Below are 27,165 nucleotides of genomic sequence, written 5' to 3' on the forward strand. Positions count from 1 at the left end.
ATGAGACCCATCTTGATCTCGAAGTTCATGTTCCCCATGTCCACCTTGGAACCTTTCAGCACCTTGGAACCTTTCAGCACCTGAGAGGCTGAGGGAGCGAAGTACTCACAAAGAGTCTTTTGGACCATCGCGTTGGACGTAGATGGTACAAAAGAACTATAGACTATATGTCTTGCTAATCAACTATAGACTGGATACTTTTTGTTCATACACAAAAATGCAAATTTTAATTACAAAGCCACATGGGCATATTCACCAGCAGTGCAAGTGCAAAATTCAAGAAATTTCTTCCGTAATAAGGTATAAAACAACCTAGCTAATCATGCCTATCTATTTTGTAGCATAACCAGAAACTACAAAGATCAACCAACAAATGAAGATCCTGTAGTTGAATCTCGTGAAAAAGGTCCTACTGTTCTGTAAAAAAAAACTTGTCTAATGATTCCATGCAATGTCTCAGCAATCGACAAATGGAAATATCGAGCCCTACATCAGCCACACGCCCTTCTGCAACCCCTCGGATCAGGAGATGCATTTTTCTTCTCGTCATCAGGAAACATGGCTGATTCTGTTCTTTCCCATCGGAACTGGAAGCAAATTTCAGTGCTTTCTTCAAAAAATATTGCCTGCAGTTATATATAGATGATACAAAATATACATATTAATTTAAATAGAAGCAAAAATATTGCTCAAACAATTAGAATTTCCTTATAAGTATGGTGCCAGTCACCATTAAAATTGGCATCAAAATTTGCTTATAATTATAAGGCTAGGAGTAGAATAGATTGTCTGAAAAAGTGAAAATCACATACCGGCTCATGTTCTTTCATAATTTTATTTGTTTGAACTTTGGTTACGGTGTTAGAAGCTTATGAACTCTTTTCTCCAGCTCCAGGAGAAAATTTTAGAGCCATTTTTTTTGCAGGGTGCCCTGTAGTAAGATGTAGTCATGAATTTCTACAACTCGAAATAAACTTGAACATTACATATAATTTGTGGCATCAAATGAGCGGCCCATAAACTTCAAATTCCAAGAAAACATTGTTTCTTAGGTGGCGGGACATCACTGGTATAAGGGAGAGCAGTAATTGCTGCAACATATCTTTTTAAGAAGGCATTCCAGAATCCCACTGACTATGGGTTTTGCATATAAAGGTAAAACCATACTCGAAAATATAATCACACAGGTGTTTCATATATAACCTGAATGGTATTATCCTATTAGTAGATGATAAAATTTAAATGTTACTAAGAAGGCTTCAATTTAGAGGCATAGTTGGCTATGTTGTGTTAGATTCTTGAAGGTATTATCTCCCGCTTCAATGTTGGCTATGTTGTGTTAGATTCTTGAAAAATGTGATTATACCAAACTATGCTAATTAATCTGAATACTGTCATCCTATTAGCAATAGTGCAGATTCAAAACATTATCAAGAACGTTATAATGTAGAGAAATAAGTCAAGAACAACTAATTCTATTAGGTACAAATAGCCAAGAATAGATCAAGCAGTCTCAAACTATGAGCAATAGACAATTCGAATCGAGTTTTTAAACCTTGCAAGGTGAGCCTAACCCCACGACATTGCATGCCATGACGGGTCCACACATGTCAGCCGTCCCCATCAATCCTCAGGCACGTGTCAGGCCCACATCCCTTGGATACAATACCACACGATTCCAGACGTCGCCGTACCGTGGCTGCATTTGTACCCACATGATGCACCAGGAGAAACTCCGTTCCAGAGATAGTGGGGCGGTCTACTCACATCCCGGTTCAATCAAGTATAGGCTTCCCTATCCCATACTAGGTATGAGATTAGTACGTTCAAACACTTGACCATAGATCTAAACACATTTTGACCTTAGTATCTTTTCCTAGATAGACGGGGCAATTCCACCGAGTCAGAATCAAAGCCCGACCCCGTCCATCATCCTTATGGTTGCAGTACAAATAAGCAAGCAACTCCTATAACTCGCGAGTGATAGAAAATCACTCGACTTTTACTGAGTCCCTATTTAGCATTGCAACTACTAGACCTATCATACTAGTGTTCACCCATAGGTACCTAAGATCATGCAACTAAGTTTGCAATCAACTCCTATGAACTTAAATGCACAAACATAATCAACATCAGTAGTGCATCAATTTAGAAATCTGGGTTATGCTTTGGGGCTTGCCTTCCTGTTCTTAGTAGGGAGCTTGTTTGAAGCTTGACTGGGCTCTTGCTCAGCCTCGACTTGATGCAGTTTAGCAGGTACCTCCTCGGTCGTCGGGAGCAGTTCGTACGTTCCGTCAGCGAGATTCGCTTCTACACGATAAGCATATGCAATGATTCAAGTTTCATGATTTCATATGCAAGATGAATGCAGATATTTTTGCGGAAGTGTAAAGCTTACAATGAACACGTATCCCTAGTCAAGATTCAAACTTGAGTTCTTCGTGAGATAAAGTGATTTCGTGTTTTAAACCCTAGGTTTGATTTGATGGTGATTGTGTACACATATATTATTATTTCATTCACTTGAACTATAAAAGAAAGGTGGGTTCATCTTAGGTGAAGTAAGGTCCATTCATGATTTAAATCCTTGGGCTAGATTGATGGTAATTGTGTACATATATAAAGTTTATTTCTCTTAATCTTCTAAAAAGAAAAGGAGGGGTCACTCTAGGGTAGATCAAGTTCATTTTGGAAAGTTATCCTGTTTCTGAATATCCTTAATAACCTAGATGTGCAATTCCCATTCTATCCTTCTTATTTAATATTTATTTTGATTCCATTTATCTAACCATAACTTTAAAAGCTCAGGTGAAGTAAGGTGCATTCGCGTGGCATGGTACGGTTTTGCATGTGACCGACTGACATGGGTGCCGCCTCGTTATCCATCCCACCTGCTTCCTAGGCCCACACCAAGTGTGTGTCCCCGGTCGGTAGTCCTAGTCGACCCCGACCATGCCGGTCGGGGGAGTAGTATGGGAGGTACAGTATATTCCCGCTCGGGAGTATCCGATCGGGAGTACTCGGTCGAGAGATCTCGGTCGGGGTCGGATTGTGGTCCCACTTCTGGCTGGACCCCTTGGGTTGGGGCTTCGACCGGGCCTCTCAGTCGGAGGAGCCGATTGGTGGCTGGGTCGTGTTTTTGGCTTGGCATTGCGCAGCTAGGCCAGCCCAGATGCGTGCTATTGTCGAGCCCTTTGTGGGGCCAAGTGTTGTGAGGAGTCAGTCCCGTGGGGAACCCCGGGTCTATAGACCCATCAGGAGCCTTCGAGCCCCTTTGGGACTTTGTTGAAGTTGTGAAGGGGATTTCAGTTGGAATGTTCCATTTGGGGGAACACACATGGGGGTGTTATTCATTTTTGTCTTGTTTGTGGAGCGGACGGGCCACATCGCAGGGTCTAGTCGTGTATCTGAGACGATAAGGATGATCCCACACAGGAATCGTACAGATACCTCGTGGCTCGGTACCTTCACCTCAGTCTTTGGTGCCTTTTGTAGCGCGGTAGTCGAACCGTCGCCTCAATGCTAGGCGCCATTACCGTGTGGCTGCTGAACCGCTGCCTCGATGCCAGGCGGTTTTATCGCGCACCCACGGACGTGTATCGTAACTGTTCCCGGATCATGGCTGTCCGCCTGGATATAAATCGAGGGGCTTCTGCATCTGGAGTCCCCATGACGTGGTTTGTAGACACGGCCAGGGTCATAGATCTGGTAGGTTTGAGGCTCTTGCTCTTCGCCAAGGGTGGCTTTGGCCGCTCCTCATGATGCCAGAAGATCTCTCGTAAATGGTATTTGACCTCCTTATCACTGTCGCCTGCGGTATGTCCGGGAGCCGTGATGTGAGAAGAACTCTCCTAACATGGCTCCGACATGCAATCTGAGGCTGGATGATAGGACGAGGGTGCCGCCTCAGGAGGAAGGGGAGACTTGGCCTGCTTATCCTCCATGTCGCGCTCGTACCTTGGGCCACCGATCGCCGGAAGTCATTTGGCCTCCATCTCATCCTTCCGGCCTGCTGCACTCGGTGGTGCGGCAGCGAAGGTGCATGCCGAGGAGGCACGAGATGTAGGCATTGATGGCTCTGGTTGACACGAGGCGGCCTCAAGCCCTTCGCGGGCCGGCCTTTGAACCTCGGTTGGTCGCCGGTCATTCTGGATGAGCCGACTATTGCTTTGTGACGTGACGCAAAGCAATTGAGATGCAATGACAGCACATATGAGATGAATGTATGATGCATGAATGCATGCATGCATGACATGGATGAGTGCTTGTTCATAGGTAAAGTAAATGGGGGGGGGTCGGTAATATTACCTTGGTCGGACTTTCAGGCATCACCCCACCCGCGGTTTCCATGACCGGAGGAGGCTAAGCGAGCGTTGCTTATCTCGACGGTTTGAGTGGCCAGCTCGGGGCACCCTTAGCGGGTACGCCCGAGTGGAATCCGTATCCATCGTTCGTGATGGGGTCGACATGACCTGCATGTTAGTATTCCACTATTTTCTAACCGACTCCCATCGGATGCCCGATCTGTCCGGCCGACCTATGTGGCCTATTAGCCTTGGTTCGGGAAAGGCTGTAGTGTTGGGTCCCTTCGCCGATCTGACCAGCCTGAGTGCCTACCGGCCTCGATTTAGTGGAGGTTCTCACGATGGGACCCTTCACTCCCTTGCCTTGAAAGGCGAAGGGGCGCTTGCGTGCGGTTGTGCCCCGCTGTTTGTGACTCTGCCATGGCAGTTGGTGGGCCCCACATGGGTCGTGTCCCATTGCGTGGGGGCACGTCCCTCCGTTTGCATCCTGTATGCCTAGGCTCCATGCCCCCTTACCTATTTAATAGGGGAGGGGTGGAGGTCTTCAGGCTGGTCCTTTCATCACCCTCTATTTGTCATTGCTTCCTCCTCCGCCTTTTCACCCAAAACTTCTCATGCGCTGCAGTGAGTTCCGGGAAAGAAGAGGGTAGAGAGAGAGAGAGAGAGAGAGAGAGAGAGAGAGAGAGAAGAAGGGAGCCTTACAGAACCGTTTGCCGCCATTCACCGTGTGATGTCGCTCTAGAGGGAGTCCACCGTGCGGGAGGATTTGTTGGAGGATTTTGCACGGAGGGGCTTGCTACCACCAAAGGTGGTCGCAGGTTGGAGAGCACCGAAGCCAGAGACTATCGTCCCAGAACCTCACCCTGATGAGGTCGTCTCCTTGCCTTCCACGAGCGCGGGCTCAGATACCCCGTGCACTGGTTCTTGTGCGGGCTTCTTCACCGCTGGGGACTGGAGTTGCAGCATCTCAACCCCAATGGAGTGCTGCACATCGCCGGCTTCGTCACCGTCTGTGAGGCCTTCCTTGAGATGGAGCCGCATGTGGACTTCTTCGCGAAGTTCTTCGTCGGGCATCCCTAGTTGGAGGAAAAGGGGAAAGTGGGCCTTCTAGCCCCGATCAGTGGATTTGCGCTGCAGCGGAAGCCTAAGGTCGTCTACCTGCTATACTCCCATAATGATTCCAATTGGGGATGGCATGGTGATTGGTTCTATATCTGGAACCCGGTGGAGGCGCCGTTGCCTAAGTTCACCGGAGGGAGGTTGACGAGGCTGGAGAGCTGGGCATGGGGACCTACTTGGAAGCACGAGAGTCACATGGAGGTCCTCGAACCAGCACTGCAACAACGTGTGGATGAGGGCCTCAATGGACTGCGGGTCTTCGACACTTTTGTCCATTGGCGGCTCACTCAGCTGGGACTGAGGACTCGAACAATGTGGTAGTATTCTGGCCCGTCGGATCCAGAACACGCATCATCAACGGAGTTGCCAGAGAGCGAGATTTGGGGGTGCCTCGGCCAAGTGCTGCAATTGGAGAGCGATGCGACCCTCAGGGGACACCCGAGCCTTTCCAAGCTGGGAGGTGGCCCGACTTGGTATGTTTCTCCCCTTGTGTCCTCTTTCTTCTTTATCCAAATTTTCCAGCTGACATCGAGTCAATTTGTCTTGTAGGGACTTGAGCGCTACAAGTCCTGACCGAGCCTCCCGTAGGGACCAGAGGGTGTGGCTCAGTAGGCTGTCGAGAAGAAGGCAGCGGACGAGCAGAAGAAGAAGAGGGTTGAGAAGGCCTAGAGGCATGAGAAATCAGCTAGCGGGTTCATTGCGGTGAGAGCCCGACGGCGGTGGAGGCGGAGCTTAGGCCTTCAGACCCCTTGGGGTCGGGGTTGGGAGATGACTCAGACTCTGCAGGGAGCGGGACTTGCAGGAACGTCGTCACAATTGCGACTGGGCGCCGCGAGCCCATGGTCGCACCCTATGGTGGAGCGCGTGGTGTGGGGGAACCTTCCAGTGCCCCTGAGTCGAGGAAGCGTGTTGCGAGTAGGGACATCGCCCGCGAGCGGGAGGAGAAGCGAGCACGATCATTGTCGCGCCATCCGGAGGTATTGTTGGCGTCGCAACCCCCAGCTTCGATCGTTATGGTGTGCGGCGGCCAGTTGGAGGGACGCGGTCATACGCCCGCGACCGGGGAGTCGGCGGACACGCCTTGTACTTGTCGGAGGGATGCTTCGTCAGCCGTTGTGGTTGATCTGCCGTGAACTGGTGGCCGCAGTCATCTACAGGCCGACCGTGGCTCGGTCGGGGTGCCCCCACCTTCGGTCGTCCTGAAGGAGTGTGGGTGGCAGCCCCCGGGCGGCTCTGGCCTGGTGGTCTTCGTGGTTCCCCTGATCACATACGTAATCACAGCTTCCCTTGCTCATGCGATCGAGTCCTTTAGCGTGGCTAATCTTTTGTCTTACCTTCGTTTTGTAGCAAACCGCCGCGAGCTCAGATGACCATCGTGCCGCCTCCCACGCACATGGATTGGACGCCCAGCCTACGGTTAGTCGCGATGGGCGATAGGGGGAGCAGGTTGAGGTTGGCTCGTCCCACCTTGATGGGGCTTGTTTCTTCCCCGTCGGTGGCTACTACGGGTGCAGTTGCAATGACGATGATGCCTATAGTGGCGACGGGTCCTACGACGGCAGTAACCGTGGCACTCCCTCCCCTACTGGTCGTAGAGGAGGTGAGGGAGGAAGGAGAGCTTTCTGTCTCACCCGGAGGAGGGCTGCATACCCTCGGCTCACCCTTCTGGTCGGAGCTGGAGGAGGGTGAAGGAACCGGGGTCAAGGCCATTGATGGAGTGGCGAAGGTTCGGATGTCCCTCGAGCTGGCTTAGGCCAACGCCTTCGTGAGTGGTCTCCCGAGCCCGCCTAAGGATGGTGCGCAGGAGGTGACCGGGAGAGAGGAAGAGGAGCTGTTGGTGGGCTGCGATGTCCCGATGATGACCATTTCATTCGACGTTGAGGAGAACACCGGAGTAGCTGACTCGAGCATCCCACTGCCCAGGGATCAAGCTACAATCCTTGCGTCGTTCGAGATGGTGGCGGTTGGGGCTTCTGTCCAGTTAGAAGTGGCTGGCGACCTGGTGTGGGCCAAGGTGGACGAGCTTGGAAAGGTGCGTTTCGTGCTCCGTGATCGGGAGGAGGACGGGCTCTGGGACCTTGTCAGGCGGAGCAGTCTGTCGGTGCAGTCCGACCTCGCTCATATCATGGAGAAGATGGAGGATCTCCTGACGAGGGCCAAGGCTGCCCGTGAGGCTGCATCCATCGACTTGCCCCGCGCTGCCAAGGTAGGCTCTTCCATGATCTTGATCTCATTTCTTGTCTCTTGGCGTTGCATGGTCGCTTAATTGTGCACGCTTGTCTCATAGAGCTTGGCAATGCTGTCGGCCCGCAAATCCCAGTCCCTCCGGGAGGGGCATGGTCGGCAGGAGCAGGACGTAGCGGCGTCGCGGCGAGTCGGGGAACTTGTCCGTGAGATGGAGGCTACCCGTCATGAGTCCTAGGAATGGGCGGCGCGTGCAGCCACTGCCGAGTGGGAACTTGCTTCGACAGAGTCCCACCTGGCGAAGGCCTCAAGGATGGACAGGGAGCGCCAGGAGGTGAAATGCAGCGCGCTTGATCGGGCGACTGCTGCCGAGCAGGCACTTACTGTGACAAGGGCCTGTCTGGTGGAGATCAAGGCGGCGGTTGGGGAACACTAGGAGGCAGAGCGTAGGGCGGTCGAGCGGGAGACCGATGCCGAGCGAAGGCTCACTGATGCGCAGAGGGCCCAAGTGCATGCTGAGCAGATGGCTTTGTCATCGGAGTAGGAATCCTCTTGGCTATAGGAGAGGGTGAACTAGCTGGAAGAGGGTCAAGCTATCCTTGTGAGCGCCAGCCAAGAGCTGGGTGAGATGAATACCCTTTTGCATCAGGAGCTGCAGCGGTCGGAGGATGGCCGCGTTGCCGCCGTCACCATGAATGAGAGTAAGTGCCGTCATCTCGGGAGTTTAGGCTGGGGTCATGCCATTTTTTTGCCTTCTACTGACTTGGTCTCTTGTGCAGTCCTGGAGGCGACAGTCAGTCGTAATGCGGAGGCGTTAGCCCAGTCCCTGAGGGAGCGGTCCACCGTTGTGGATGAGCTCGACCAACTCTGCAACGTGGTGCAGGTGGTGGTCACTGAGGTACTAGGGTCGGGCCTGAGTACCAGTGTACCCGCCATCCAATTTGCGATGGTCTCAGACATGGTCCAAACGCTCATCACCGACGGAGTGTTCCACGGGGCATCACGGTGCTGATGTCGGTGGTGACCCACTACCCCGAGCTGGACTTCAAGGCGATCTGTAGTGGGTACACTGATGGCTTGAGCTTCGAGGAGATCCGGGCATTGGGCCAGTGCTTGTCCCCGGGTGCGTAGAAGATTGTTGAGCATGTCATCGCAACATGGGTCATGGACGCTCGCCGCTCGTTGATAGCCGCACGCGTGAGCCAGGAGGGCGTCGTCGATCCTGATGTAGTGGTGCACACCATGGCGGAGCTAGGCGCAGTCCCAACTGTGACTGACTCGAGCACCGACTCGACTGCGACCGAGGAGCCCTTGGCCTAGCCACCTACGCCGCCGACTGACCCGGCCAATGGGGAGCAACAGAATAGGAGTAGTTAGTTTCTTTATGTATGAAATAAAATTGTGGGGGGGCCGTGAGCCCCCGTGTGAACAATTTTTAGTTTGGTTGTGATTATGATAGGAACTAGTCCTGCCCATTCTTATTTTTGCCCTTAAGCAAATTCTGCTTTTTGCCCTTTCCCTTTCTGACCTGCCCGTTGACGTAGGCTGCAACCTTAAGAACCCGGGCGTGGCTCGCGAGGCTTAGCTGCTCGGAACCATAGTCGTGGCAGGGTCCGATCGGTCCACAAGCTAGAGGATAAGTTGTTTTCAGGGTGAGTTAGAGGACAGGATGCCCTTTCGTTCGGGCGCGCCCTTTTGTTTGGGCGAAGTGCGTGATACGGAAAAAATTTTAAAAGGGGGTGGGTGCCACAGCCCCATGGAGCCTCTGAGTGACCCAGGTCGAATGTGTTCGGGCTGGGGTGTTGTAGGAGCAAGTGTTGAATGGAAAAGGACTGGTAATGAACTGAGTCAAGGAAAGAAACAACGTAACTACTCAATGTTCCAAGTGTTGGCGAGGATGTTGCCGTCGTCGTCCTTCAGTCAGTAGGTGCCCCGGCGGATCACCTCAGCCACTGTGTATGGTCCTTCCCATGGTGGAGAGAGCTTGTGCTTGTCCTTGGTTGTTTGGGTCCTCCAAAGTACGAGGTTGCCGACCTCGAGGGTTCTTCCCCGGATCTTCCTCTCGTGGTACCTGCGATGGGTTTGTTGGCAGTGGGTGGAGCGGATGAGCGTCGTTTTGCACGCTTCCTCAAGTAGGTCGACCGTGTCCTGTTGAGCCTCCGCAGCTCGGTCGGGGTCGAACGCCTTTACCCTTGGAGCGTCGTAGTCAAGGTCGGATGGCAACACCGCCTCAGCACCGTATACCACGAAGAAGGGGGTGAACCCCATCGATCGGTTTGGGGTCGTCCTCACGCTCCAGAGGACTGCTGGAAGCTTCGTGACCCATCAGCCGGTGTGCTTCTTGAGCCAGTCGAAGATGCGTGGCTGAGTCCTTGGAAGACCATGCCGTTGGCCCGGTTGACCTGGCCGTTGGTCCGCGGTGTCTGACCAAGGCCAACCTTGATAACGTAGCCATCACAAAAATCCAGGAACTTCTTGCCAGTGAAGTTTGTTCCCTTATCTATGATGATACAATTGGGAATTCCGAACCGGTAGACAATGTTGAGGAAGAACTGGACCGCCTCTTGGGAGCGGATGTTGGTGATGGGCTTCGCCTCGATCCACTTAGTGAACTTGTCCACCACCACGAGCATGTGTGTGTGCCCACCTGGGGCCTTCTTGAGGGGCCCAACCATGTCGAGGCCATAGACTGCAAATGGCCAGGTGATGGGAATGGTCTGTAGTTCCTACGTTGGCAGGTGAGTCTGCCGAGCATAGAACTGGCATCCCTCGCACTTGCAGACCACCTCATCTGCGTCACACAATGCTGTGGCCAGTAGAAGCCTTGGCAGAAAGCTTTCCCGACCAGCGAACGTGGGGCCGCATGACGTCCGCAAATTCCGGCGTGGACTTCGAGGAGAAGCTACTTCCCCTGGTTGGTCGCGATACACTTCATGAGTACCTCTGACGGACTTCATTTGTAGAGTTGATCGCCGATGGCAATGAACATCTTGGCACGATGAGAGATTTGTCGTGCTTCCATCCTCTCCGGTGGGAGGACTTCTTCGAGGATGTAAGTGAGCAGTGGTGCCCTCCAGTTAGCTGGATGAAGTGTCATCACCGTGTTATCCGAATCAGAGCCCTCGAGCCCTTGGTCGGGGTCAGGCCGCGTCGGCGCGGTGGAGCCCCCGAGCGCTTGGTCGGGGCCAGGCGGCGTCTGCATCGGGTCCTCCCGGACACGGGTGGATGGCTCGCGGAGGTCTTTCACGAAGACTCCATCTAGTGTTGGTTCCCGTTTGGCCACCATTTTCGCCAGGGAGTCAGCAGCGTTGTTGTCCTTTCGTAGGGCGTCATGTAGTTCAATCCCCCGGAATTTGCCCTCGAGCTTGCACACCTCTTGGCAATATGCTGCCATGAGAGGACTCTTGCAGGAGGACTCCTTCATGAGTTGGTCGACCACAAGTTCTGAGTCACCGTGGACGTAGAGCTGTGTTGCACCGAGCTCAATGGTGATACGTAGCCCGTTGATGAGGGCTTCGTATTCCACGACATTGTTTGAGGCCTTGAAGTGGAGGCAGATAGCGTAGCGGAGCCTGTTCTCCTCCGGGGAGATTAGGACCACCCTAGCCCCCGTGCCGCGTCCCATGACCGACCCATCGAAGTACATCATCCAGTACTCATGGGTGACATTAGGGGTCGGGGTCTGGATCTCTGTCCACTCAGCGACGAAGTCGGCCAGGGCCTAAGACTTAATCGCAGTGCGAGGGGCGTACTTGATGTTGTGCCCCATGAGCTCGAGCACCCACTTAGAGATCCGGCCCGCGGCATCGCGGTTGCGGACGATCTCCCCGAGTGGGTATGAGGTGATGACCGTAACCTCGTGCTCGGTGAAGTAGTGTAGGAATATCCGGTTCGCCATCAGGACAGCGTACAGAAGCTTCTGCACCTGGGGGTAGCACAACTTGGCATCGGTGAGCACCTCACTAACGAAGTACGTCGGTCGCTAAATCTTCAGCACGTGCCTGGGCTCCTCCCTCTCGACGACAAGAATGGCGTTGACCACGTGGTTGCTTGCTGTGATGTAGAGGAGTAGGGCTTCCTCTCGCTCGGGAGCGACGAGGACCGGGGCTAAAGTCAGCAACGATTTGAGTCTCTCTAAAGCCTTCTGTGCCTCTTCCGTCTAGACAAACATGTCTGTCTTCTTGAGGAGCTTGTAGAGCAGCATCCCCTTCTCGCCGAGTTGGGAAATGAACCGGCTTAGAGCGACCAAGCAGCCTGTAAGCCTCTGTATGCCTTTGACATTGCGTATGGGGCCCATGTTAGCAATGGCCGTGATCTTTTTGGGGTTGGCTTCGATGCCGCGCTCGGACACGATGTATCCAAGCAGTTTCCCCTTCGGAACTCCAAAACGCATTTCTCGGGATTCAGTTTGACGCTGAACCTTCAGATGTTCGCGAATGTTGCGGCCAAGTTTGCGATCAGGTCGCTCGCGTGAACCGTCTTTACCACTATGTCGTCCACGTAGACGGCGATAGTGCCTTTTGACCGCTCGACTTGGTCGGGTTGGTCGGGCGGGTCGATCTGGTCGGTGAAGCACTGTTGCATGCACCACTGGTAGGTGGCACCGGTGTTCCTTAGAGCGAACGACATGGTCACATAGTAGTACGAGCCATACGGGGTGAGGAAAGAGGTCGCGACCTGGTCGGATTCTTTCATCACGATCTGGTGATAGCCCAAGTAGGCATCCAGAAAGGAGAGGATTTCGCATCCTAAGGTGGAGTCGACTATCCAGTCTATGCGTAGTAAAGGAAAATGATCCTTAGGTCACACCTTGTTGAGGCCAGTATAGTCAACACACATTCTCCATTTCCCATTTTTTCTTTTTTACAAGAACTGGGTTGGTGAGCCAGTCGGAGTGGTACACTTCCTTGATGAAACTGGCCGCCAGGAGTTTGGCGATCTCCTCGCCTATAGCCCTACGGCTCTCATCGTTGAAGCGGCGTAGGTGTTGCTTGACAGGCTTCGAGCCCGGGGCAATGCGTAATGTGTGCTCGGCGACCTCCCTCGGGATGCCAGGCATGTCAGCAGGCTTCCATGCGAAGACATCCCGGTTGGCGCGTAGGAAGTCGGCGAGCTCGCTTTCCTATTCAGCTGGGAGGTTGGTCCTGATCCGCACCATCTTGGTCGAGTAGCTGGGGTCGATCTCTACTGCCTTGGTCTCCTCAGTCGGACTTAAGGCGCTCACGACGGTCGTCTCCTTGTAGTCGGGTATGGCTGGAGCAGCCTCCTTTCCGAGCTTCTGGAGTTCGACAGAGTGGGCAAGGCCGGTGGCGAGCTCGAAGTTCTTGTGGTCGCATGTGTAGGCATGCGAGAAGTTACTACCCAGTGTGATGGTGCTGTTTGGTCCCGGCATCTTCAGCTTGAGGTAAGTGTAGTTGGGGGCCACCATGAACTTGGCGTAACATGGGTGCCCTAGGATAGCGTGGTAGCACCTGAGAAGCTCCACCACCTCGAAGGTTAGGACCTCCATGAGGAAGTTAGCGCGGTCGCTGAATGTGACAAGTAGGTCGATCTGCCCGAGCGAATACGCCTGCATTCCCAGGATCACGCCGTGGAAAGGTGCGATGACCGGTCAGAGCTTAGACCGGGGGATGCGCATGGTGTCCATGGTCTCAACATAGAGGATGTTGAGGCCACTGCCCCCGTCCATCAGTACCTGACTGAGGTGCTTTTTGTCGACGATGGGGTCAATGACGAGTGGGTACCAAGCCGGTCAGGGAATGTAGGTGGGATGGTCCTTCTGGTCGAAAGTGATTAGATGATTCGACCAGCTTAGGTAAGTAGGGATAGCTGAATCAATGGTGCATACCTCTCGGTGGCGCACCTTGCACTAGCGCTTGGAGTGGTCAGCGTCGGGTCCCCCGAAGATCATGAGGCAAGTTTTAGGCTCAGGGAAGCCGTCTTCATCTTTGCTTGCCGCGTCCTCCTTGTCGGCTGCGTCTTCCTTGCTTGTCCGCTCCTTCAGCTTGCCGGCTTGCTGCAGGAAGTGCTTGAGGAGTTTGCAGTCCATGTAGAGGTGCTTGATGGGGAAGGCATGGTTGGTGCAGGGGCTCTCCATGAGCTTCTCGAAGTGGTCGTTTCGGCCATGCTGGGGTTGCTTGCCCAATCAGTCGGCTGCCGCTACTATGATCGGGTGAGTCGGTCGGTTCTGCTCCTTCTTGTTCTTCTTGCCCTGCTTCATGGAGGGGCCCTCGTCCCGGTCTTTGCACTTGGCCTTACCCTTGTCCCAACCGGTGTTGAAGACCACCCCGACCACCTCCTCACCTGAGGTGTGGTTCGTGGTGAGGTCGAGTAGCTCGTGGGTGGTGCGGGGCTTCTAGCAGCTGAGCTTGTGGATCAAGGACTCGCAGGTCATCCCGGAGAGGAACACGCTGATGACGTCCGCGTTGACAACATCCAGGAGGGAGTTGCATTGCCTTGAGAACTTGTGGATGTAATCCCGCAGGGGCTCGTTGGGCTTCTGTTTGCAACTCTTGAGGTCCCAGCAATTCCCAAGGTGGACATAAGTCCCCTGGAAGTTCCCTACGAAGACCTTCTTGATTCCGCCCAGTCGCGAATGTTATTGGGCAGAGGAACTCGAGCCACGCTCGAACGAACTCCCCTACACAGATGGGAGGGTACTGGATGATGAAGTTATCATCATCTACTCCTTCGGCTCGGCAGGCGAGCCGGAAGTCCTCGAGCCACACATCGGGGTTCGTTTCCTCAGTGTTTACTTGGCGATGTTGGTGGGCGGTCGGAAGCACTGAGGGAACGATGCTTTCTGGATGCAGCGACCGAAGGTCCACGGCCTCGGTCCGTCCGGGCTAGGGCTTTGGTCTCCATTCCGATCGTTGGGTCGGCTGCCACGCCTAGAGTGCACCTCCTCATGCTCCTCGTCGGGCTGGTTGCGGCCCATGTCCTCTGCTCTCGCCACCATGTGGTCGATGTCGGCGTTGTGTCGCGCCACACGTTGCGCGTGGATGACAATATGTGCATCATGGTTCGGCCCTATGCGTTCATGAACGTGCTGGGGATGCGAAGCTGGTGCTGGGTCAAGCTGCGGTGCGGCCGCGGCGCTCTGACCTGCACAACAGGGCTGTTGAGGCGAACGAATGTAGCGGTTCGGTTGGTGCGGGCCCAATGCTCCAGTTGGGCAAGATGTTGCGTGTCGCTGACACAACGCAGAGCTCTCCGCCTGCTGTGCCGCAACGGTTTCCACCAGTGCCTGGAGGTTCCGGTGGATTACCTGCTCCGGGGGATCAGCGGGTTCAGGGAGACTGCGCAAAAGCATTGCCATGGCGGCAATGTTCTGGTCGGCCCGAGCGAATTATGGGAGGTCATCCTCCCCAGCCATGATGTTGCGCCGAACCTGGTGGGTGCGGCTTCGTGTGTCGCTTCCCGCGTTGCAGGCGTGCGGCTCTAGGTGACGCGGTGGGCTGCCGGTGCTAGCGGCTGCTGTCACAGCTCATCACCATGCACGTGCACCTGCATCAGGACCTCCGCACGGTGGACCGGTGGGGTGTGTGTCTCAGCGGACTCCACTGCCTCCGGGAGCTGTCCCGGGGCGTCCGCCATGACGCACTCCCGGGACAGAGGATGGTCGAGCGACAACGCATCGCCGATGCTGGAGCCATCGCTCTCGAGCTCCCATCACAAAGGTCGTGAAAGAAGGTGAGGGCGTAGTCCACCATTCCCACGAACTCGAGCGCGAGAGGGAGCAGCGCCATCACCCTCCAGAGTCCCGAGCGTACGCGTCCATGGGGGACATGAGGCCGTAAGGGAACCATCCGCGTGGTGAGCGTGGTGGTGACAACAGAGCTCCTCCGGAGAGCTGGCGGAAGGTGTTAACAAGTGAATACATGATAGTATCCATGTCACTTACCATGGGGTTCGTGCCTAGCACGGACTCGATATGAAGTGCGAGTGCCTTGACATCTAGGTCGTCGAGCGGCTCGCAGACGATGATGCGAGACATTCCTCTTGGGGATGCTGGGGGAGCCGCCTCCTCATGAAGGCAGAGGACGCCAAGCTGATCAGCATTGAAGTCCAGGCTCCTAAAACGGAAGGCCTGGAGCGGCGTGAAGATGGGAGGAACCCACACTCCACCGAGTGTTGCTGAATTCGTTGCAAAGTCTTTCATCGGCGTCTTGGTGGGACACTTTTATCCGCTTATCTTTTTTATATCATATTCTTTTTTTGGCGGAGTGGGAGCACTCGACGAGGCCTCTACGACAGAAGAGATTCTTCCCCGTTTCTGGCCGGACGATTCCATCAAATAAATGACACCCTGTAGGCACGGTATAAAGAAGATACTACTTACAAAAAGCACGTTAATAGAGATTAGAAAAAGCATGTTAATAGAGACTGTCATTGCTTTGCTTAAACAAGAGATTCTCATGATCGGGCCTGACCTGGTCGACCCGATCAAACTATTTCACTTATGATCTGGCCTGGTTGACCCGGGGGTGGGAAAGTCCAGCAAACCGAAGCGAATCGTGTCGCTCGAGCTCGTCATGCCGAAGACGGCAGGAAGGTTGGCCATCCGATGACCTAAAACACGAATGCAACGATTTCTTCCCCATGGACGGCGCCAACTGTCGGTGTGAAATCTGGCCGACAAGTAAATATTTGTAGTTTTGCTGTTGCGTTAGATCGGATGTGGCCTAACACGCAATGATACAGGATGTATATTGGTTCGGGCAACGTGCCCTACGTCTAGTCAGGGTCGGTCGGTCGACTTTATTCCTGAGCTCAGATGCTCAAAGTTCGTAGTGGGGGTACAAACGAGAGGAGTATGACAAGGGGTTCCTGAGTCCTGGCCTTGTTCTCGTATCAGTGGAAGAGAGTGGCAGGAGCTCTAGAGTGCGCTAGAGTGTGGGGGAGTGTGTGAAAAAATGTCTATCGAATGTTGTGAACGTGTCGTAGAAGCAGGGGTCCGTCCCCTTTTATAGTTTAAGGGAACAACCTTACAGTCGGGAGAGACAGAGAGAGTGAGTGTACGGGTGCTATCTAGTCTTGCGGCCCACGTCATCGGGTACGGTATGGCCTCCGTCCTCGGTCTCTGTTCTCCTCGTTAGGCCACTATGCCGCAACGGGTAGGTTTACGGCGGCATTGTGCAGGCGTGCGCAGGGCATGGCATGGTACGGTTCTGCATACGATCGGCTGACTCGGGCGCCGCCTCGTTATTCGTCCCACCTGCTCCCTAGACCCACACCAAGCGTGTGCCCCCTATCGGTAGTCCCAGTCGGCCCCGATTGTGCCTGTCGGGGGAGCAGTACGGGAGGTACGGTATATCCCCGGTCGGGAGTACTCAATCGGGAGAACTCGATCCGGGTCGGACTATGGTCCCACCCCTGGCTGGACCCATTGAGTCGGGGCTCCGACCGGGCCTCTCAGTCAAAGGAGTCGGTCGGTGGGCGGGTCGTGTTTTTGACCCGACATCGTAGCTGGGCCGGCCCAGATGTGCAGTATTGTCGAGCCCTTTGTGAGGCCAAGTGTTGCGGGAAGTCTGTCCCGTTGGGAACCTTGGGTCTATGGACCCGTCACTATGGGTGTGTTTGGTTACTTGTATCATTTGATTCATGTATAAAATTGTTCAAAATAATAATAATTTTTTTATTTGATTGGGTAAATTGTACCAACTCATCCATGATGAAGCCATCCCACTTAATTTATTTTTCTACTAGTAGGAGTGAACTATATGGTACAAGAAAATTGGTTGAACCTCATCATTCAGGATCATCCATACCTGCATCACGTGGTGCATGCAATCAAACATCAATGTCTTTCCCACCTTCTTAAAGATACGATAGGTCCTATTTATTTTAGCTTTCCTGTGAATCTATTTTGTAAGGAAATAGTTGTCAGGAAAATCCGCTGGCTGGACCACTTGCTGAAGAAGCAAGACGCTTGAGGGAGGAGGTTTTCTCGATTGCCATAAGATTTCCGCCGTTCTTTCGCGCTGTTGGGCCGTATTGGGCCACAAGCGCTACTGCTGTATTTGTGTGGTAAAGGGCCACAAGTCCGCCCGGCCTTACGAGACGTCAATAAAAGCGGAGACCACCCCATCACACCACCGAAATCCTCCGACCCAAACCCTAATCTGATTTTCGCCCTCTCGGTCCATCGATTCCCTCGCGGCGATTCATGGAGGCAATCTGGTGTGTTGTGCAGGAAGAACAGGGTGAGCCTGATCCAAAGTTGAAGATAATTGAGCGCCCCGTCGAAGATGGTGATGAGGAGAAGAAATGCGGCGGCGGTGGTGGCGAGGAGGAGAAGAACGGCGGCCGAGGCGACACCGTGGATGAGGAGGACAGCGAAGACGACATGAGTGATTGGGACGAGGAGGACAGCGAAGACGACATGAGTGATTGGGACGAGGAGGACAGCGAAGACGACATGAGGGGTTGGGACGAGGAGGATGGCAACCCGTATCTGCCAGTCAAGTGGCCCTGGGAGTATCCGTTACATACTTGCCCTGAAGGTAATGAGAACCTAACTGCTGGTATTTTTGGAAACTACACGCGTAACATATTTTTTTAGACCAAAGAGAACGCCGCTCGGTAATCTGTAACATCTAAGACCTTTTCCAAAACTGAAGAAACAATAGTTATGAATGAAACTTGCAAAATCGTGATGTAAAATTATATTGGTTTTGCATCAACAAAATTCGTGCAGTTCCTTAACGAAGATTTTCCTTAAACAAGAGTTTTATAATAACCAGTTGAATGGAACTGTTGTTTTTACAGGACAAAATTTTACACTGGAGGAAGCTAAAAAAATAGTTGAATCTACCTGGGAAAGGAATGGTGACCTGCTCTCAGAATGGTGTGACCTGTTTAACAACAACACGACTCCTTTGCCTGCGTTGCCTCTACGTGTTCTTCCAAGGGTAACCAAAGACTGTGTTTCTGGAGATGACTGCTACCATGTGCAGTATTGGACGGGAGATACTGATGAAAGTAGGTGAACTAATGATCAATGGCATGCTACTTTATCTTTTTCTCGTGCAGTCCAATTCTCATTTTTTATACTTGCAGCTGCACTAGATCATCCGTATTTCATACCCTGTGAGATGATGCAAGTGTTCTCCCTTGGATTATCAAGCCCTCTTGCTCGTCCTATTAATATTTATGGGCATTTTTCTGTTCGTGATGCCTGGGAACCACTCCGCAACTATCTTTTTAATCGCTCAAGAAATGATCCAGCCATGATTTCTCAGGTAAGTGATGCTTGTTCTTGTCCTGAATTGAAGCTCTGTCATGAGGACCACACGTCTACCGCGTCCACGAGGCTTCTCCTCTACTGTTGTTTGGAGGTGTTGCAACTTTGATTTATGAATGTTGCGATGCGACATTTTGAGTGTTGGAGCACTCTTATTATGATCTGTTGAATCAATCAGAATTATTTTGATCGATGTTGCATGAAACATGCGATGTTTCGGTGGTATTTTTGTCTGAAATTGGTTGGATGCAATTAGCTAGTCTAGAATAATTTTGATGTTGCAAATATTCATCTGTGATGTTGCATATGTTGTGGTTTCATGTTGCGACGGGCAGTTAGAGCACCTGGCGAGAATCTGTCAGTGGCTGATGATTGGTGCCATCCGATGGGAACATCTCCCATCGGACCGTCCGGGTACTAGCAAGTTCATAGGGAAAATGATTCCTTATTTTCATTCCCTTGCTTTGTGATGATGTTTAGTTCATCAAGTTGGAAAGGTAGCTTTGGAAAGTTATTTGATACGATAAAACTAATTGCTGACTACTCATTAAAAAACTTATTACTGTAGAGGAAAAAGGATGTCAAATCACCCTCTTGTTGGTGTGAGGGGGTAGGTTCAGGAAGTTTGTCTACCTATTGTAGTGTCTGAAGGCACTACTTGTTTTTCCTAATCTACTGTGTAAAGCAGTAGATAGAAGTCTACTGCATGTCTTATTTTTACAAAATACATTTTTAATTGGTGAACTCTGTTATCCTTATCACATGTTTCCTTCAAGTTTTCATTAGCTACCTCACCCTGTGTTTTCAACTATTTTAAGCGGGGTGCTTATGTGGCACTTAGGTGCTCCTAGGTGCTACCTCCAATCTAGCTTGCCTCCTTTCTGACCAGTCTGCTTAGAGCTTAGTGCTTTTTAATATGCTTCAACTTGTTTGGACTTGATCTTGGACGTGCTAGTCCCAATTCTTGCCATGCCAATGCATATATAACTATATAAGTACTGGTACCAGGTCGTATGTAAAGTGTAGTCGGTGTCAACTCTTATTTTTTATACTCGCAAATATGAGTTATGAATTTATATTTTGGGTTGTCTGAAAAGAAAGGGGAAGGGTATGCTTCTGCACAAAACTGTATTTTATTACTTTGTGAAGTTGGCTTCTAGGGTATGGTACCATTACATATTGGAATAGGATTTGGTTATGTGGTGACATTAAATATGTTTCAAATAATAGAATCATTTGTATTGTTCCTGATTGCCCAAATCCTGTAATTTTGGTAGCTTGTTGAACCAAACACAATCCTGTAGCAGAGCAGCTAACAGTGTTCTATTGTCACTTAAATGAAAATAATGCATTGGATGAGGTTGAATATCATGGGTGTGAGAAATAATAGATTTATGGAAAAGCTCCTAGCCAATTTTGAGGTTACATCTAGATCCTGTTTTTCACCTTACTGGTTGCACGTGTGATATGGATCTTTAATTTACTTCAAACCACCATTCATTTTTTGTAGCACACAGTTCTCTCTTTTCAGGAATGTGTGACCTTTAAAAAACTATGCCGTAAAACTTCTATTCTTTTATCATGGTAGATAAATGCCATTTGGATTGATGGGTGTACTATAAAATTTAAAAGCCGCTGTTAGCTTACTCATTGGAAAACAGATCCTTTACTATTGACTAATTCACTTGTAACTATGGTCATAGTTGGAGAAATGTCATGTTGTTTCCAACATGAGTAAACCATTAATTGTGATATTTCTTTACAAAAAAATGATGTCGGATTCATTCTATTAACCTACCAGTTGAACACGCTTTTATGCGTTGTACAGCATTATACCGAACTGTTCTGCTGGTCTTATTTTTAATAGCGCTTATACTTTTTATATTATGAGAAGTTCTAACATTGTATACCTACAGGGTTGCTCTTTCCTGCCACTTTGTAGCCCATGTCGTGGAATATATGTGTGTCCATATTTTTTAATGGATGTTAGTCTTTGGATAAAAGAGGAAGAAGGATCTCCTGACACACCGTTGTTTAGTGGGTATGTTGAAATCGACACTTCTTTTGCTGGATTTGGATCCGTCCTGATAGGACGGTTTCAGGGCGAAGTTTATGGCTTGGACATGATATTTGCTTTGCTAGGTGACAGCATTGAGACTGTTATAGAGGTAAAGGCAGAAGCAAAACAACCATCAGACGTGAGAATTAGTGCCTCAACTAGTGGGTTTGATGAGGAGATTTCACTATATGATGGCAAATTTTGTGGAAGTGGGTCAATGTTCAAGCATATAGTGGCTGTGAAGAAGCAAGAGGAATTGCACATTGTTTTGAAAATGAATGAGTCTACATACAAATGGACTTTTAAGGCTGGAATTGGAGTTGTTATAGCACCTGAACACCCAGTTTCCGGTTTTACTCAGTACTTTGTCATGAATGTGTCTTTTAGAACAAAGGGCAAAGCAGCATCAGCTTGGCAGTGGAGTTGCATATGCAATGACGTTCGTGTATCGAAAATGTGTCTAGAGTAGCAGGTGCGAACAAGTGCCATCTGAAGCTCAGTGTCAACTACTGAACCATGTAAGGTGTAGAGGACCCAACTTTGTGTGTTGCGAGTCGATTTCTGTACTTGCCAATGGACGATGCACTCTTGTTTTATATTTTCTCCAAATGAACTCTATTTTCTTATTGCCTACTCATTAGAAAGAGTGTTGAAATTGCAATCCAAATGTACTGCTCCCGTTTATTTCGTATCTGTTCCGCGGTTTGTGCGTGGTTGGTACAGCCCGGTGATCTTCTCACTTAATCTCATTGCCTGATAGTTAATTGAGCAAATTCCCTCGATGTCATGAAAATGAAAAAATTTCGGATTCCATCAGTGCCATAGAAACTCTAATTTATCCCTTTATGCCATTTCCGTTACGAATCTGCTAGATTTTAACGGAACATGAATCTGCTAGATTTTAACGGAACATGGATGGAAGGGGAATCGGCGTCACATGAAATGGTATTTGTGCCCCTATTACACTGACTAAAGGGGCCCACTGCAGAACCTTATCCTCTCCCTCCACCCACCGGCTCTCTCCCCTCCCAACCTCTTGTTCTCTCAAGTCCCCCACGCCGTGCCCCCAGGGGCGCGCCGCCGCCCTCCTCCGCGGCCCTCGACGGGGGGCTGGTGGCCCGGCACGGCGCCGGCGGGCGTGCTCCTGCGCCGGCCCGCGCTGTGGTTCGAGCGGACATGAGCCCCTGCGCCGGGCACCGGCGGCCGCGTCCCCGCCTCCGCCGGCCCCGTGGCTCCGCCGCCCGTTTGTGCCGTCGCCGCACCCGAGAAGGAGGCGAGCCCTCGTGGCGCCGGTATCGCGCTGGTGGCTGCGGACCACTCCTCCCCACGCCGGCCAACCTGGGCTCAGGCGGCCACGGCCGGCGCCCCAATGCCTCCGCCTGACAGAACTGCAAAATTGAGAAAAGTAAAGCAAGCACATTGTAGCTGAAGATGCAGTGTTGTTTCTTGTTTGTAGGAGGAGATTCCATTCAGGCATCAACATGCCGAGCTGAGTCTACTTAAAAGAAAATGGAAAATTAAAAGAAAATAGAAAAGGAAGGCTCAAATTTTTTTAGGGACCAACAATACTGTCCGTCTATGATCGACTCCATATGCCTTTTTTTAACAGTGCTGAATGGACATTAGGAAAAAATGCAGGAGACAGCTAGGCTTGTTTACGTTTAGAACATATGTCAGTACTAGTATATTGCCCCTGCTAGAGCTACGATGATTTTTTAATGCAAATCAAACCAAGAGGCAATATATGTCTTGCTAATCAACTGTAGACTGGATACTTTTTGTTCATACACAAAAAAGCAAATTTTAATTACAAAGCCACATGGGCGTATTCACCAGCAGTGCAAGTGCAAAATTCAAGAAATTTCTTCCGTAATAAGGTATAAAACAACCTAGCTAATCATGCCTATCTATTTTGTAGCATAACCAGAAACTACAAAGATCAACCAACAAATGAAGATCCTGTAGTTGAATCTCGTGAAAAAGATCCTACTGTTCTGTAAAAAAAAACTTGTCTAATGATTCCATGCAATGTCTCAGCAATCGACAAATGGAAATATCGAGCCCTACATCACCCACACGCCCTTCTGCAACCCCTCGGATCAGGAGATGCATTTTTCTTCTCGTCATCAGGAAACATGGCTGATTCTGTTCTTTCCCATCGGAACTGGAAGCAAATTTCAGTGCTTTCTTCAAAAAATATTGCCTGCAGTTATATATGGACGATACAAAATATACATATTAATTTAAATAGAAGCAAAAATATTGCTCAAACAATTAGAATTTCCTTATAAGTATGGTGCCAGTCACCATTAAAATTGGCATCAAAATTTGCTTATAATTATAAGGCTAGGAGTAGAATAGATTGTCTGAAAAAGTGAAAATCACATACCGGCTCATGTTCTTTCATAATTTTATTTGTTTGAACTTTGGTTACGGTGTTAGAAGCTTATGAACTCTTTTCTCCAGCTCCAGGAGAAAATGTTAGAGCCATTTTTTTTGCAGGGTGCCCTGTAGTAAGATGTAGTCATGAATTTCTACAACTCGAAATAAACTTGAACATTACATATAATTTGTGGCATCAAATGAGCGGCCCATAAACTTCAACTTCCAAGGAAACATTGTTTCTTAGGTGGCGGGACATCACTGGCATAAGGGACAGCAGTAATTGCTGCAACATATCTTTTTAAGAAGGCATTCCAGAATCCCGCTGACTATGGGTTTTGCATATAAAGGTAAAACCATACTCGGAAATATAATCACACAGGTGTTTCATATATAACCTGAATGGTATTATCCTATTAGCAGATGATAAAATTTAAATGTTACTAAGAAGGCTTCAATTTAGAGGCATAGTTGGCTATGTTGTGTTAGATTCTTGAAGGTATTATCCCCCACTTCAATGTTGTCTATGTTGTGTTAGATTCTTGAAAAATGTGATTATACCAAACTATGCTAATTAATCTGAATACTGTCATCCTATTAGCAATAGTGCAGATTCAAAACATTATCAAGAACGTTATAATGTAGAGAAATAAGTCAAGAACAACTAATTCTATTAGGTACAGATAGCCAAGAATAGATCAAGCATTCTCAAACTATGAGCGACAGACGATTCGAATCGAGTTTTTAAATCTTGCAAGGTGAGCCTAACCCCACGACATTGCGTGCCATGACGGGTCCACACCAAAGTTTAAAATAGCGAATAGCGGGTTGGTAGCGGATTGATGTCGAGGTAGCGGATTGCGGATAGCGGACGATATTGCGGACGATAAGTTCCAATAGCGGCACCTAATAATCTCACATAATTTTAATTATATATCTCATGAATAATAAGTATAAATAGATATTTAATTGCACACAAACAATTGATGTCTCACATGCTTAAATTAAGAAAATAAATATCAGTGTTCCACACATTAAATCATCAGATGTTCACATATAGTTTGCAAAAAAACATATTATGAGCCATAAAATAGTTCACAAGACTATCATTCGTTGTCAGAAGCAACATCATCGGCCTCATGGTCATTTGAACCATCTCCATCTGCATAAGGGATGTTCCCTTCCTCTTCCTCTTCACTTTCAGAAGAATCAAATTCTTCCTGCTCATCTTCTGCAACAACTCGTGCTTTCTTTGCTTTGCTTGATGAACTTTTATGGATTAATCTTCGCTTACCTCTCACACTACCACTCTGAGCATCATCTTCTAATTGTGGTGCTGGTGCATCAGGATCTACAATCCATTCATTTGTTGACTCATCATCAATGAATTTCGCAACCAAGGGGTCCCTATCCTTTTGAGAATACTTCCATTGCAGCCTCTTGTTGAACATGACGAAGACAAGAGCATTTAGTTTACGCTGACCCAATCTAGTTCTTTTCTTAGAATGCACCTACAAGAATATAATGTCCAAGCATTTCATATTATTGATGATACCCACAGTGCATAACAGGATGGATGTTTATAGTCCAAAGATGGAGGACTTACTCTCTCAAATGCGCTCCAAGTTCTTTCACATGCAGAAGAGCTACAAGTTAGACTTAAAATTCTGATAGCCATCTTCCTTAGATCCTTTGCACTACCTCCATGTACAGACCACCAGTTCGCTACAATAATAGGAAAGAGCAGATTAACAAAGTTGAAAATATTTTCATTTGATGAGAAAAAAATTAAGAATGAATTATACAACTGTACATACTAACCTGGGGAAATTGTTGGAATATTTCTTTGTCTTATAGCCATTGGTGTTCCAAAAGAACCTGTGGCTTCAGTGTACATAGTAAGCTGAGAAACAATATTATCTTGCATTGTTATATCATCACGGTACATTTGAGCTGCACATTGTACAACAGCTTCCATCAAGACTTCATCCTCCATTTCTTTCTTATTGTCATAGAAGAAACCTGGATTTAAGAAATACCCAGCTTTGTGCAATGGAGTCTTAAGCTTGTTGTCCCACCTTGCATCTATGATTCCCCAAATAGGACCATATTTTTTCTTATTTCCATTTAAGCGTACTGCTATATCTTGCTTTGCTTTGAGAAGATCACCATAAATGTATCCCATTGCTGGAACATCACCATCTACTCTTCGAAGTACATATGCAAGTGGCTCAAAATAATTTATAACTTCTAGCATTTGTGACCAGAACTTGTTGTTCAGGACCAAGTCATGTGCATTCTGTCCTGTAATCTTTTTGGACCAAGAACTTTTATCCCACTCTTGTGATGCAAATAGTTGCTTCAATTCATTTCGTTTATCATAGAGACTTCTCAAGTTCAAGTAACTAGTGGCAAATCGAGTAGTACCAGCTCTAACTAAGTCAGCTTTGGTATATTGACGCATAATGGCTAGCAATCTAGTATGTGCATAAAGTAAATTTGTGATAGCCTTGGCATCTCGAATAATATTATGAACCATAGATATCTTACTAATATCCTCTAGCATTAGATCAATAGAATGTGCAGCACATGCAGTCCAAAATATGTGAGGATATTTCAATTTAAGCAACTTTGATGCAGCAATATTGTTTGAAGCATTATCAGTAACCACTTGCACAATTTTTTCGGGACCAATGTCATCAATACAAGAGCTTACCAAGCTGTAGATACACTTCCCATCATGAACCTCCATGGAAGCATCAATGGCTTCAAGAAAACACACACCTCTAGAACAGTGAGCAACCAAGTTCATTAGGCTTCTTCCACGCCGATCTGTCCAAGCATCTGTCATAATGGAACATCCAGTTAAAGACCATTGCTCTTTTTGCACTTCCAAAAATTCATGGACCAGATTGACATGTTTGTTCAGTAAAGGGGTTCCAAGTTGGTAAGGAGAAGGTTTCTTCAATCCTGGGCCAAATTGACCAATCGCTTCTAGCATTAGATCAAAAGAATCAAGAAGAACTGTATTGTGCGGAATTGCTGCTTGGTAAAACCAATCTGCAATATATTCATGAGCCTTTTCCCTTTCTTTGACCTTATAATGTTGGCTCATTGTTGTCTGCAGATGCTTTCCTTTTGCACGAGCTTGCTCTGGCCGCATACAATAGCTGTCCATTGGTCCCTTAATTTTGGGCTGCTTAGGGACTAGAGCACTTGATGAACCTGCTTGATCTTCAATTTCTCCTCCTCCTTCCATTACAACACAATCCTCCTCGTCATTTTCATTGATATTAACTTGTTGCCTCATACGCAACTGGCAATCCAATTTTGCGCTCTTCTTTTCATCATGTGCATCCAACATTGCTTTGATTTTCTCCTTAACATCTTCAGGAACCTGTTTACAGGAAATACTCTGTCCTTTAACTCCAGCCAAGTGCTTCTTAAACCTTGTTATTCCACCGTTGAAGTAATTTTTGCAGTATTTGCATCCAACTTGATTTTTGGTTTCCTTTCCAGTTAGAGGTAAGGCATGCTCCCAAGCTGGATCTTTTTTTGATGTTGACTGGCTTGTATGTGCAGTTGACGCAGCAGATGACATTTTGCAATTCTGTATCAATGTTTGTAAATCAAAAAATCTTGCAAAGGTCAGTAAGAAAGTAATGGCAATGTGGCAGCAGAAAGTAAGAAATCTTGCACGGTGATGTGGAGACGGTGACCTGACCTTCGTGAGTGACGGCACTGACGGGCGGAGTGACGGAGTCACGGCGGTGGGCCGGTGGCGCACGGGCACGGCCGCACGGGGCACGTGCGATGTGGCGCAGTGGCGCCGGCAGTGGTGGACTGGTGGCGCTGGCGCACCGGCACCGCGG

General features: G+C 49.3%; 3 protein-coding genes across 3 annotated transcripts; 1 reads left to right on the top strand and 2 right to left on the bottom strand.

Moving 5' to 3' along the window:
* Nucleotides 1–9,895: 9,895 nt before the first annotated feature.
* Nucleotides 9,896–10,282, bottom strand: LOC101774878. Its single transcript, XM_004986469.1, has one exon. The coding sequence runs from the start codon at nucleotides 10,280–10,282 to the stop codon at nucleotides 9,896–9,898; it is 387 nt and encodes a 128-aa protein (XP_004986526.1).
* Nucleotides 10,283–12,729: 2,447 nt separating this feature from the next.
* Nucleotides 12,730–13,182, bottom strand: LOC101775281. Its single transcript, XM_004986470.1, has one exon. The coding sequence runs from the start codon at nucleotides 13,180–13,182 to the stop codon at nucleotides 12,730–12,732; it is 453 nt and encodes a 150-aa protein (XP_004986527.1).
* A 4,544-nt stretch (nucleotides 13,183–17,726) lies between these two features.
* Nucleotides 17,727–21,655, top strand: LOC101775687. The gene is made up of 4 exons (XM_012848988.3): nucleotides 17,727–18,112; nucleotides 18,378–18,590; nucleotides 18,669–18,850; nucleotides 20,769–21,655. Exons 1-4 carry the CDS (start codon nucleotides 17,776–17,778, stop codon nucleotides 21,378–21,380), a joined length of 1,344 nt encoding a protein of 447 aa, XP_012704442.3. The 5' UTR covers nucleotides 17,727–17,775; the 3' UTR covers nucleotides 21,381–21,655.
* Nucleotides 21,656–27,165: the final 5,510 nt, after the last annotated feature.

This window comes from Setaria italica, chromosome IX (genome assembly GCF_000263155.2).
Source record: "Setaria italica strain Yugu1 chromosome IX, Setaria_italica_v2.0, whole genome shotgun sequence".
NCBI classification, from domain to species: domain Eukaryota; kingdom Viridiplantae; phylum Streptophyta; class Magnoliopsida; order Poales; family Poaceae; genus Setaria; species Setaria italica.

Excerpts from the sequence above, each read along its gene's own strand:
- LOC101775281 (XM_004986470.1), bottom strand. The coding sequence starts at position 13,182 with ATGCAGGCGTATTCGCTCGGGCAGATCGACCTACTTGTCACATTCAGC.
- LOC101774878 (XM_004986469.1), bottom strand. The coding sequence starts at position 10,282 with ATGGTTGGGCCCCTCAAGAAGGCCCCAGGTGGGCACACACACATGCTC.
- LOC101775687 (XM_012848988.3), top strand. The coding sequence starts at position 17,776 with ATGGAGGCAATCTGGTGTGTTGTGCAGGAAGAACAGGGTGAGCCTGAT. Across the intron at positions 18,113-18,377 it reads GTTACATACTTGCCCTGAAG|GACAAAATTTTACACTGGAG; the intron begins GTAATGAGAACC and ends TTGTTTTTACAG. Across the intron at positions 18,591-18,668 it reads GACGGGAGATACTGATGAAA|CTGCACTAGATCATCCGTAT; the intron begins GTAGGTGAACTA and ends TTATACTTGCAG.